This window comes from Crocodylus porosus, unplaced genomic scaffold (assembly GCF_001723895.1).
Source record: "Crocodylus porosus isolate Cpor-Errol unplaced genomic scaffold, CroPor_comp1, whole genome shotgun sequence".
In the NCBI taxonomy this organism is placed as follows: Eukaryota; Metazoa; Chordata; order Crocodylia; family Crocodylidae; genus Crocodylus; species Crocodylus porosus.
The window spans coordinates 22,153,051-22,165,496 of NW_017728948.1; the positions used below are offsets into that span (position 1 = coordinate 22,153,051).

At 43.5% G+C, this 12,446-nt stretch overlaps 1 protein-coding gene across 3 annotated transcripts in view; it reads left to right on the forward strand.

Annotated features, from left to right (window-relative positions):
* JAKMIP1 (janus kinase and microtubule interacting protein 1) overlaps nt 1-12,446 on the forward strand; it is a 111,453-nt gene that overhangs the window by 90,415 nt on the left and 8,592 nt on the right. For all 3 annotated transcript variants that reach the window (XM_019553442.1, XM_019553441.1, XM_019553443.1), the window contains exons 9-11: nt 3,110-3,238; nt 6,576-6,704; nt 10,737-10,820. In XM_019553442.1, the coding sequence (XP_019408987.1) occupies nt 3,110-3,238; nt 6,576-6,704; nt 10,737-10,820 (342 nt within the window). The remainder of the gene's footprint in view (nt 1-3,109; nt 3,239-6,575; nt 6,705-10,736; nt 10,821-12,446) is intronic.

Sequence of the window (12,446 nt, forward strand, 5' to 3'; positions counted from 1 at the left end):
CAGCCTGGCACCCACGTGGCAGCTGTCCCATCACGTGGATACAGTGCTGCTTGGCAGGGCGCTGCACATTGACTGGGAGCTGGTAGTCCAGTAGTCAGCTGGAGTCCAGTGCCCTGCCGAGCCATGCTGCACCCATATCATGGGGCAGCTGCTGTGTGGGTGCCAAGTGGGAAGGGCGATCTCCGCTGCCCCCCCACTACCCTGCACTGTATGAGGAGATCTGCCACTAGCACTCAGAGGCCCCCAGTCACCACTGCTAAAGCTGGTGAGTGCAGCAGCTTTTTTTTTCTTTTGGTTATTTAAAATTTTTTTTTAAAGCTCTGCAGTCACCGGCTGCAGGAGCAGCAATTGGGGCCTCTGGGTGCTTGTGGCAGAGTCTCCCTGCCCCCCTCCCCCATGCAGCGTGGGCAGTGAAGAGCAGTGGGGATTGCCTCCACACTACCTGGCACCCTCACGGAAGCTATTGCATTGTGCAGGTGCAGCGCAGCTTGGCAGGATGCTGCACGCTGTCTGGGAGCTAGGGCGGCTCCAGCAGTCAGCCAGAGCCCAGCAGCGCTCAGCCCCAGCTCCCAGGCAGTGCGTGGCACCCTGGTGAGCTGTGCAAGCCCCACTGCCCCACACTGCATGGGGGGGCTCTGCCATGAGCACCCAGAGGTTTTTGGGTTGTTTTTTTTTTAAGTGCCAGGACTAGGCTGGGGCCAGGTGATGGGGGCTGGTGTTGGGCAGGGTAGCCATGGGGGCTTCTCCCAGACTCCCCTTTGCCTAGCAAAGGCAGGTACAGCTGGAGGAGCCACCCAGCTGTGCCTGCCTGTCCCCAGCTGATCCCAATCATTGAATCTTCTGAAGCTGATTCAGCCAGGTTGATTCAGGACAGTGATCTGAATCAAATCGCTGTTCTTTGAATCCACTACTTCCCTATTTGCACAGGCCTATTGTGTTTGTTGTGGGTGTGACTGATCACATGTTTGAAATCAGGAGGGATATTATTTTTTCTTTTGGGCCACTACCTCCTCTATAGTCTGACCAGAAGTCAGGTATAAATCGAAGAAGGTCTAGCCCAAGTGACTTGGGTTATTGTGTGAGCTGTTTTAATTCACAGTGGAACCAGGTAAATGCTTGGTGGGGGTGCCCTGATGTTTAACTTAATGAAATTGTGGCCTATGACTTAAGATCCATCCCAGGTACCTGTCATTCATCTTCTTGCCTGTTCTGTTCAAGCACACCTATAAAGCAAAGCCCTGTAAAGAACATGAATGCTAGAGGGAAGAATTGCAGTTCTCAGGGGGAATAGTTTCTCCCTCAAATGTCTTAGATGTATGCTGGATAAATTGGGGATGCTTATTTAATACTTGACAACAGTGGAGTGTCTTAACAGATTTTTAATAGTTCAGTCCCCGCTCCTTTTTTTCTCTTGTTTCTGCATGAACGAAGGAGCAACACCTAATGATTTGACGGACTAGAAAGGAAAGGCTGACCTTTAGAGATCTTTTAGTTACTCTGTCTTTTCTTTCTAGCACCATATTTATGGCTGATGCAGGGTTGTAAAGAATGCAGGTTTCATTTACAAAAGTGAGATGTGGGGTTTTTTGTTTTTGAATTTTTGCCAATTGGGACATAACACATTTGAAAGGATTTTTGTAGTCAAAACTTTGGGCTCTAAATGCAGCACAGCTTTTTTTAAAAAAAAAACTATTCTAAGATTAGGAATAGTTATACTACAGAAGTTTGAGCTATCCAGAGTGTGTGTGTGTGGCTGTGGCTGATAAAATAGCTTGTGCATTAACAGAACTTGAACTTCAACTCCTATCCCCAACTGGCCAATTAGAGTTTTGAAAGTATTATTCTTTTGGCATCTTTTAATTCAAGATATTCATGCATATAGGCTGATGTTAGGTTAGGGACAGCACCCAGTGTTTATACCTTGCACTATCCTGCAATGAAGAGAACTCCTAAAATATTAAGAAGCGTGATGAGAGGATCAAGGTCATGCCTTAGACCTGGTATAACAGGGATCTGGGTTTTCCATTTCCAGTGAAAAAAACAGAGTAAACCGAGGTTTTTAATTTTTACCAGAGGCAAAAGAGGATTTTCATTTTACCAGCAAAACCCATGGATTTAGCAGTTTGGCAACAAGCCCTCTGCAGGCTGGTAGAGTTGTGGCCTGCAGGGGTGTGGGTTGGGTTGAAGGAGGAGGGTGGTCAGGCAGGGACTAATAACAGGGGATTGCAGTAGCATGCAGCTTCCAGTTAGGACTATTTACTTCACTGCTAAGATTGTATTTCAGTATGAATCCTCTACCCCACTTCCTTTTAAAAGAACATGATCATTTTTACATGATCTGTGATTTAAAATATCTAAGATTTATTTTTCCTAATAATACAATTTTCTCCTCTTTGCTGTTAATACATTTTTCTTTCATTTTTAACACTGGACAAACAAAAAGCGTCACCTGGTATCTTAAAATTGATTTTCACACAAAAGAACACTTCAATATAATTGTAACTAATTTGAGTTATCAATAATGTGGTAGATAAACTTAGGTCACATGCTTGATTGTCCTTTGAGAATATTTGCATCTCAACCAGTTATTTTGCCCAAGAAAAAAAATCTTGAAACTAATCAATTGGTGTCAGATACTGAATATCTTAAAATATCAGGATAGCTGTTCTGTGTGGCTATCTGTATTTTGTGTGTTAGTGTATAAGGCACATTTCCAATGCCACATGCAGCCTGATTATTTGAAGCACCTAAATAAATGATGCTGTATGGAATAATTTCTTTAACCAGGTTTGAATGGTAAAGATTTGCAGAGGGAAGAACCTTTCTTTATTTTGTTTGTTTTACGAATGATTTCTTCCTAGTGCCCCTCAGTTGGAAGCCAGAGATTTAAGCCTTATATGAGTAGACCCATTGAAATCAATAAAAGTATTCAGGTGTCCCACGTTAAACCTTGTTAGAAAGAATGACCACAATTTGAAAATAAAGCTAGAACAATTGCCTTAAAATCCTTGTTTTATGTACAAGGATTTCCTGTGTCTTCTGTTTAACAAGGTTAGAGATTCTCTTTGGCTGAGTATCCTAATAGTAATGACAAAACCTGACTTTTCAGAGGCATGTTGTCGAGACATTTTTTGGATTTGATGAAGAATCTGTTGATTCAGAAACATCATCTATAACTTCATATAACACAGATAAGACGGACAGGACACCAGCAACTCCAGAAGAAGACTTGGAAGATGTGAGTAACAGATTGTATCTTTTCTTAACTTCTTAATAAACTAGCACAATGGAAATATTTTTCAGGTTTTCTACCTTTGCATTTTGAGATGGATATTTAAGTCTAAAAAACGTGTGCTGAACTGTTGCAGGGCAACTAATAAACTGATAATTTCAGTCTGCCTTCCTGCTGGGCTTTTAACTAACTAAATCAGACTTGCAGATATCAACAGATCTTGAGAAATAAATTTGCTTCCCTCCTAATCAGTCTTGCTAGTCAGAAGAAGGAAATCAATAGGCCTTTGCATTGATAACAGTACATAGGTGCTACACAATGGCTCTTCTTGGAATATTTTGATTTGTTTGACTGTTGTGGTACAGTCACATTGTAGTCTGATATTGAGATGTTTTGTCAATATACAGAGGCTTAAATAATAATAAGTGGTAAATACGTATTGATGTGTTTTCTCTGAGCTGGATGACCTGCATTACAACTGGCTTGAAGCAAACAATTTCAGGGAATAGGACAAAATATTCAGCTGGGCACTCGCTTCAATGTCCTATGCTTTTCACTAACCCTTTTACCCTAGAGTTGCACCCTCTTTCTTCATTTTATTTTCTACTCATGTCCCACTTTCTTTTCCCCCCTAACTAGTTAGTGTACAAGTACCTCATGCTGAAATATTTAAAGATTTTAAACTACTGTGATTTTACTGCACGATTAGGGCTGGATAATGCTTTTTCCCTTTCCTCCCTTCCCTTCTCCCTTTTCCACCCTCCCCTCTCTCCCCAAACCTCAGAAAATGGAGCCAGCAGAACTTGTGCTTTACCAAAGGGGAGAATTTTCTAGTCCTCATGATGGTGGAGAAAGGCTTAAACATTTCAACCTCAGAGAGTCTAAAATGTGCAAATTTGGAAATTAACATTAAAATTATTATGGTTTTTACATTGCTTTCATGACAGTTTGAAGAAACACTAAGTTTTTCATGTTTTGGGCTGGCAATACTCTTCTTATACTTAGAGAGGTAGTAGGCCTGTGCAGCTGAATCTCCAAATCTAATCGGGAGATCCACTAATCTTTCCTAATCAAACTGGAAGACTCAGAAGCCTTGGAGAGATTCAATGATTCAGACCTAGACACAGCTTTATATGTTTTTTTCCTACATACCTCAAGGTACCAGGTGGCTCATGAACACTGAGATGCTGGGGCAGATGGAGCATCCCCAGCACGCTCAGTGGTGGACCCAGAAGTGGGCCAGAAGCATTCCCAGTCCACTTCCAGGTCTGCCGCGGAGCACACGGGGGACCCCCCCACCCCCGGCTCAGTGACTGTTGCCTCCTGGCTCTGGAGGAGCACCTGGGGTCCCCCTGTGGCTGATCATCAAGCCAGAGGGGTGCTGGGGGTCCCCCTGCCTGCTTAGTGGAGGACCTGGAAGTAGACTGGAAATACTTCTGTTCCCTTTCTGGGTCCGCTGCCAAGCATGCAGGGGTGCCCCCTGCGCTCCTGTGGGATGCTTCAATTGCCCCGCCATCTCAGCATTTATGAGCTGCACATGGTACCTCGAGGTATGTAGAAAAAATATTTAAAGTTGTATCTATGGCCGAATTGCTCATTCTCCAAATTGAATCGGGTAGTGATCTCAGTCACTAACGAATCTAATCACTGTCCCCCCAAATTGGGCCAAATCTGAACCAAATACAGCCTGCTTCGCACACCTTTAATAGTTAGCCATGTTAGTATGAAGTCAAGAAGAAGCCACAATAGAGGTGCACCTTATAGACTAACTGAATCAGAACTTTCATGAGCAAATGAACGTCTCCTTGTGAAAGCTTATTAATTCAGTCAGTCTATAAGCTGCACGTCTAGACCGCCTTTTACTTAGAGTTCTGTAAGCAGAATTTCTGCTTATTGTTCTGCGTTTAATTATGTTGCCTCAGCAGAGAATTGTAGTGAGAGTAGTAGGATCTACTGGGTGTCCTTTCCAAATTGTAGCTCTCTGTGTCCTTTGGATCTTCACACCCACAGTCACCATGTATTCTGTTTTTCACCTCTGGCTCTTTGACCCACAGTTTGTCTCTTTGAGTTCAATATTCTTCATGCTGTGTGTGTCTCCTTATCAGTAATGTAATAGTGGATGGGTGAGCAGTGCATAAGTCCTGGGTGCTGCCTAAGGGGAGGGGTGGAGGTGCCAGAATAGAGCTAGGGAGGTTGTCTGTTCCCCATCCTGTTCCCCACCAGCACCTGCCTTTCAGTGACACTGGCTCCAACTGTTGTGAGGGCAAAGAGCTGTGGCACTGCGCAGCTGGAGGTTCAGTGTTGCAGACATAGGGGAAATGTCACTTCTTTTTTTGCCACTGAAAATCAGTGTTTTTTGGGGGGGCTCAAAACGCATGCTGGCAACCACACAAGAAAAGGGGAGGAAGTGACACTTCCCCCAGCACAATCAAACGTCTGGCTGCTGCAACTTGTACCACTGCTTCTCGGGGTGCAGTACTGTCCAGTTATGCTTCTGCTCCTTGTACTCTCTCTTTCTGGCTCCTTTCACTTAAATTCACTAGTCATTTCTCCTCTTCTCCATTCACACACACTGCCTTTACTCTCATGTTGACACACATGCTCTTACTCAATTATCTATGCCTTCACGCTTCACTCAGTTCTAAAGGAAATGCAGTTATGTCTTTGGTTTGGGTTTTTTCCTGTCTACCCCAGCATCTGCTTTCTTATCTCCATTCATGTTTTAAGGCTGCATAATGCTTTTAGGCACCTGTACGGTTTTTTTCTTCCTTTCTTTTGGTCTTCTTAAGCTTGCTATTCTCCAGCCTCCACCACCCACACCCTCCGGCTTGCAACATAAGGGCATGCAAGAGTGGAGGCTGGCTGGAGGAAAGAACTTACTAGTCCTTTTCCCTCTCTGGGCTTCCTGGAGTTTTCTTGCAGATGGATAACAGGAGGAAAGTCCTGCACAAAGAGTTACTGGCGTAGCATGTCAGGCTCTGTCCTTTCTGTATATGTGAGCTTGTGAAGAGAGTTCTAGGGAACAGCTGTCTGTGCTGGAACTGGGAATGTAAACAGTGCTTTTTTCCCCTGTATATGTGGGATTGGAAGCAGCCGTTTAACAAACCTTTGTTATTGTGGCTATGGGAGTCCCTGGCTGTTTGTAAACCCAGTTTTGGACAAAATTCTTGCCCAGCTTGCTGGGATAGCAATTGATGTATCCAATAGTTGCTGTTGGAAAATATTTATTAATTTTCTGTTCTTTAGAGCAACTGCTGTATAAGTTATGAAACTACTACTAACCTCAGAGAGCTCCTGCAGCAATAGATGACAATGATGCACTGTTTTGCTTTTCTCTCTTAAGAGCACACCTAAAGAAGAAGCTGATTTAAGGTTCTGTCAGCTAACCAGAGAATATCAGGCTTTGCAAAGAGCATATGCATTACTCCAGGAGCAAGTTGGTGGAACACTGGATGCAGAGAGAGAAGCAAGGGTAAATTTGGGGGAGTAGAGGGGTTGTTTGTTGGAGGGAGGGGGGGTGGATTGAGATATTTCAGAAATCTGGTGCACCTAACCTGAAATTTTGTATCTGTGGGTTGGTGGACTGCATTGCAATACATACATTTAAGGAACAGACAACATTCTTGATGCAGCTATTCTAGACTGATCAGTTGTCTATGGAACAGAGATCATAAAGTATGTTTTATTTTGTCCTTATTTTATAATAAGGTCTTAAATTGCAACAAAAGATATTGTGGTGAGATATTAAGAAGAAATTTGTCACTATAGGAGTGGTTAAGCATTGGGATAGGCTGCCTAGACAGGTTGTGCAGTTGCCCTCAGTGGAAGTTTTCAAGAACTAATCTGGAATGGTTTAGACAGAGACTATCAAGCATTTTTACACATGCTCCAGGGGTGGAGGGGGGCACTTTAATTACAGTGGCTCCTAGAGCCACTGTAATTAAAGCACTGGGAACATCTTGTGTATCAGCATCTCTGTGCTTCAAAATGGTGTGGGAGGCGGTGCTTGAACTAAAGCTCATTGAATGAATTAAATGAGCTTCAATTCAAGTGTCCCTGCTGCCATTTTGAAGTGTGGGAACTCTGATACACAAGATGTGGAGACTGGCCGGAGCGTGTTAATTATCATGCTTCCACAGACTTGATTAACTGAGTAGTCTCCGACACATAATTGTATGAAATGAAGAGAAAGTAAATTAAAGAAGGTTTTATGTTTTAATAACCTGGGATTGGGGAATTGAGGGTGCTGATCATGCTTCCTGCAGTGTCTGGGAGCTAGAAGCAATGAGGGATGGTGCTACTGCCTCTGCCCTGGGCAGGAAGCCCCAGCTGTCTCTGGGTAACCTGTTCCACTGCTTTACTGCCATCCTTGTGAGAGTTTTTTCCTAGTATCTAACCTAACCTTCCCGTGCTGCAAATTGAGACTATTGCTCCTTATTTTGCCATCTGCTGCCACTGAGAGCAGTCTAGCTCCATCTTCTTCGTAATCACCACTGCATAATTGAAGGCAGTTATTAAATCCTCTGTCTTTTCTGGTATGGACTAAATAAGCCCAGTTTCTTCAGCCGGTCATAAGTCATGTACCCCCCTAAGTATTTTCACTGCCCCCTGCTGGACTCTGTCCAATTTGTCTACATTCCTTTAGTAGTCGGGGAGAGGGGGGCAAAACTGGTCACACTACTCCAGATGTGACCTCAGTAGTGCCGCATAGAGGGGAATAATCACTTCCCTTTATTGGATGGCAACACTCCTACTTAATGCAGCCCAGTTTGTTGTTGGCTGCGTCCACTGTAATCTCTCGGCCCTTTTCTGCAGAGCTGCTGCTTAGCCAGTCAGTCCCCAGCCTGTTCTGGTGCTTAGGATTGTTGTGTCCTAAGTGCAGGAGTTTGCATTTGTCCTTACTGAACCTCATGAGATTTCTTTTGATCCAATCTTCCAATTTATTGAGGTTTCTCAAATTCCTAGCCCTACCTTCCAATCTGTGCTACTCCTCCCAGCTTAGTGTCATCTGCAAACTTGCTGAGAGTGCACTTCATCCCATCTTCCAAGTTGTTAAACATATTGAACAAGACTGGTCCCAGGACTGACCCCTGGGGCACTCCGCTTGATACTGGCTGCCAGCTAGACAGGTTTGCCATTGATTTAAAACCCTTTGAGCCCAAAAATCTAGCCAGTTGTCTACCTACCTTACAGTCCATTAATCCCACTCATCCTTCCTTAGCTTGCTTGCACAAATGTGTTGGGACACCATATTCCACAACTGTTATCAGTTCCTACCATTAGTTTCTACCCTTGCTGTTGGGTGCTATTCTACCATAATTCTGGGTGACTCACTTTGTTCCCAGGGTGAGCAAATAAGTCATTTTATGTCTTAAAAAGGGCATAATTACACATTTTGTTAAAGTAATATTTCTCATGTGTTCACATATTTGACATCTATCTAAGATGATAAATTATGTCCTTAGTTATAGAAAAGGAGGTTTTGGGGGCCTAACTTTTTCTTTCTGGCATTTTTCTAAATTGAAAGGCATTTGAACATGCATGCTTTATGAGAACACTCTTTGAAATAGTCATGTTTTTCACAGGCATAGTCTGTTGGTTTTGTTCAGTCACTAACACAAATGCACGTAGCTGTCCTTGTCTGGCACAACTGGTATGCCATGAGGATATGAATGGATGAACAGATGTCAAATTATATTCTGGGAGGAAGCATCTTGTCCTGGGATCACATAGATACACATGTCAGTACCCCACTTCAAGTCCCTGTGAAGTATACTGGATGTAATGTACTAACACTTTTTTTTCCATGGCATCTTTTTGTACATCTTTACCGTTGGGGGTCATTCTTAGAACAAGCCTCTCAGACCATGTACTCTTCTGGCCACCTACTATTGAAAGAGGAGCAATGCTTCTTGGAAAGTCTGTGGGTGTGTAGACGAAACAGGTACCCTAAATTGAAGCAGAAACCCACAGCTTCAATTTAGGGTCCTTTAAACCTCCGTGTCATGCACACACCTTGCACGTACCTGTGTCTCTGGTGGCAGGGAGGGGAGGGCAAGCTGTTTGCGAGTGGAGCAATCCCTGGGCTAAGGGTGGGCTGGTGCTTCCTTCCACAGCAGCAGTGTGCTGCTACACCCCACCCCCCCAGTGCAGCACTTGCCTGCAGGCATCCAGCTCAGGTGGTCCTAGGGGCACCGCAGCTGTGGAGGGAAGCACTGGGCTCCTGTGCAGCTCAGGCATGCAGGCAGGCAGGCTCCAGGGGGCAAAAAAAGAAAAGATCTGGCTTACTGCTTTTCTTGGGCAGAGCCTGCCTTGCCTGGTTGCCTGCAGGGCTTCCTGCAGAGCCCCTGAGCTGCATGGAGCCTGGTGCTTCGATCTGCAGCTGTAGGGGCAGCAAACTAAAACTCATCTGAGGAGCTTGTTTGCTGAGCCCTGAGTAATTTAAGGCTCATTACGCTGCTGAATTTCCTATAGCAGCTGTAATTAGTGCGCAATACACTGCCAACATGTGCAAACACCAACACCATTAAAGTAGTGCAAAAACATTTAGCCCACTTTAAAGTGTGGTGCACACATGCCCCTTGTTTTGTCTACACATGGCCTATTTGTGTAAATGACTGTCACTCTTGTTTTGATTGGGGTCAAACAGTCCCAGGTCTGTTTACAGCTTGAAGGACTAACTGAATTGCTAAGCACCCACTTTTAAAGGGATTTAGGCATCCCGAGACTTAGATATAGATGTCTAGTGGGAATTTCAGTGATGCCTAGGCACCTAAATCACCTTCTCAATGCGTAAACAGCTTGAAAATGCTGTTGCTAAGATCCTCCTACAAGTTGCCAATCTCTTTGGGGAATGGAAAAATTCAGGAGGTAATTTGTAGAAGGTACTCATAAGTCATGTGATCAAGTCCCAGGTGAGGCAGTTTTGCAGCTGAAGTGATTGTGTACCTATATGGAGGTAGCTATCTTATTAGATGATGATCACATGAAATGAAGATGACTTACAAGTGCCCTATGCTTTCTATTGTATAGGTCAGTATTTAGATTCTGGGTTATTTTAAATTTTATTGTTGGTGATATTTTGCATATACCAGATTTATTTAGTACTTTTATAATTCTCTTTTTTTAAAAGAAAGTTGCCCAGGTATTTTCTAGCTATTGCAAGTTCATCCTGAAGAGTTGTGTTTCTCTTTTCTAACACAGTTTTTGGTAAGTGCTATATCACTGAAAAACGTTATCATATTACATTTTCCTTTGGTTATGGGGGTACGGATGAGTGAAAATTAACGAGTTAAACACTTTCGAAGATAAAATACAGGTAAACTAATTTTAATCAAAAACAGTTGAAGTTTGCCTTGGAGCTGATACAGAAAAAAAATTACTAACTGTATCAACATGTGATTATACAATAATTGAATGTTGGGAAAGTAGAGTTACAGAATCATACTTTTGCAATTCAGTCAGCTGGCTGTTGTGACAGTGTATGCTTTTTATATCTTTTCAGACTCGTGAACAATTGCAAGCTGACCTCCTCCGGTGCCAGGCAAAAATTGAAGACCTCGAGAAAGCTCTGATTGAAAAAGGACAGGTAAAAGGCTCTCTCCTTGCCCTCTGTCAAGTCATTCTGTCTTTTGCATATGGCAGTGCTCTCATCTTCATTGCATGCTGGTCTGTTGGTGTGTTTGATGCAGCTTAGTTACTACTCCAACAATGTAATAATTTGGTGAAAGGAAAACATTCTATAAATTGGAAAAGTTCTCATTTAAAAATATTTTCCTAGGATGTTAATATGTTATGTCCACATGCATGAAGGTTGTTATTCAGTTCCCATGTTGTCTTTAACCAGCATCGGCTTCAGTTTTCAGCTTTTGCCTGGACAATCTTTAGCCATAATTCAAAACAAAAATGAATCCTATGCATTTTCCACGTAGAACATATTTGGTGCCCAGACTGACGGTATTAAAATGCATTACCCCTATAAATATTTCAGCTGAAAAAATGAAGACTGAATGTGCATTTAGTAGCTGAAACTTACCTTTCAACATCAATTTCATGGGATGAAGTCCTTGCTGGTTTGAGTATTCAAAACTCCAACTGTCATCATCAGTGTTATTAGTCCATTAATTTTTTTAACTGACAAGCAAACTTTTTCACTGTCACATGATTTACTGCCAGTTTTATACCCTGCTGCCCCCAACTCAGGGTATCCCCAGCTTTCCTCCCCCTCTGCCCTGACACCCCTGATTGCACCTCATGGTGCTGCCACCCAGCCTACCCCCAGCCTTACCCCTGCTATACCTACCCCCTGTCATGGGACAGACGCCCACCCTCTGCATCTCCTACACCCCTAGGTAAGCACTGAGCAGATGGGTAGGCAAGCTGTGGAGGGTCTAGTAGTTAGCCCAACAGGGATTCACTGAAGGGCTCTGAGCAGCACTCCCACTTAGACACCAGGTGGCACTGCTCTGCTCTCTGTCCAAAGGCATGAATCTAGTCTTAGTGGCCATGTCTGATGTGCAGGGGCGTGTGCCTGCAGCAGCACAAATAACAGCGCAAATTTGTTCCACTATGTGCTTTGGCGTACACCCCTATGTATGCGCTTTGTTGCAGGGCACTGCTTCCTGCTTTGGGCAAACTGCCTTTGGCCGATTCCTCCTGGCTTTTGGCATGCTGGAGCAGCCAGGGCACAATTGCAAGAGTGGAGATGCTGTGGCTGGCAGCCAGAGCATCTCCCTGGAAGACCAAGCCTCTGTTTGTTCCAGCACACAATATTATAAGGTGCACTGAACCACTTTTTTTTTTTTTTTCTGGGGTTTTTTCTTTGCTACTCAGAAATCCCAGTAGCAAATTTTGCCCCTGTGCTGCAAATTCACAGGATGGGGCACATCTTAACATTCTCCAATTTAGGGAGAATTAAACCCCCGTGTTGTTTATTAATGCCCCTGGGCATCAAATATGCACTAACAAGCTCAGTCTTACAGATGGCTCAATTTTTCTCGTGGACATCACAGACAAGCATTTTTAGACTTTTTTTTAATATATACTATCTGTAAATTTACAGGCAGTTAGCAACTCAGTATTTCATGAAGTGAAATCAGGTTTAAGACTTAATGTATCTTGTTAGGGTTTGGCAAGGATAAATCCTGGCTGTTGGTGCATATTTGATGCCCAGGGGCATTAATAAACAACACGGGGGTTTAATTCTCCCTAAATC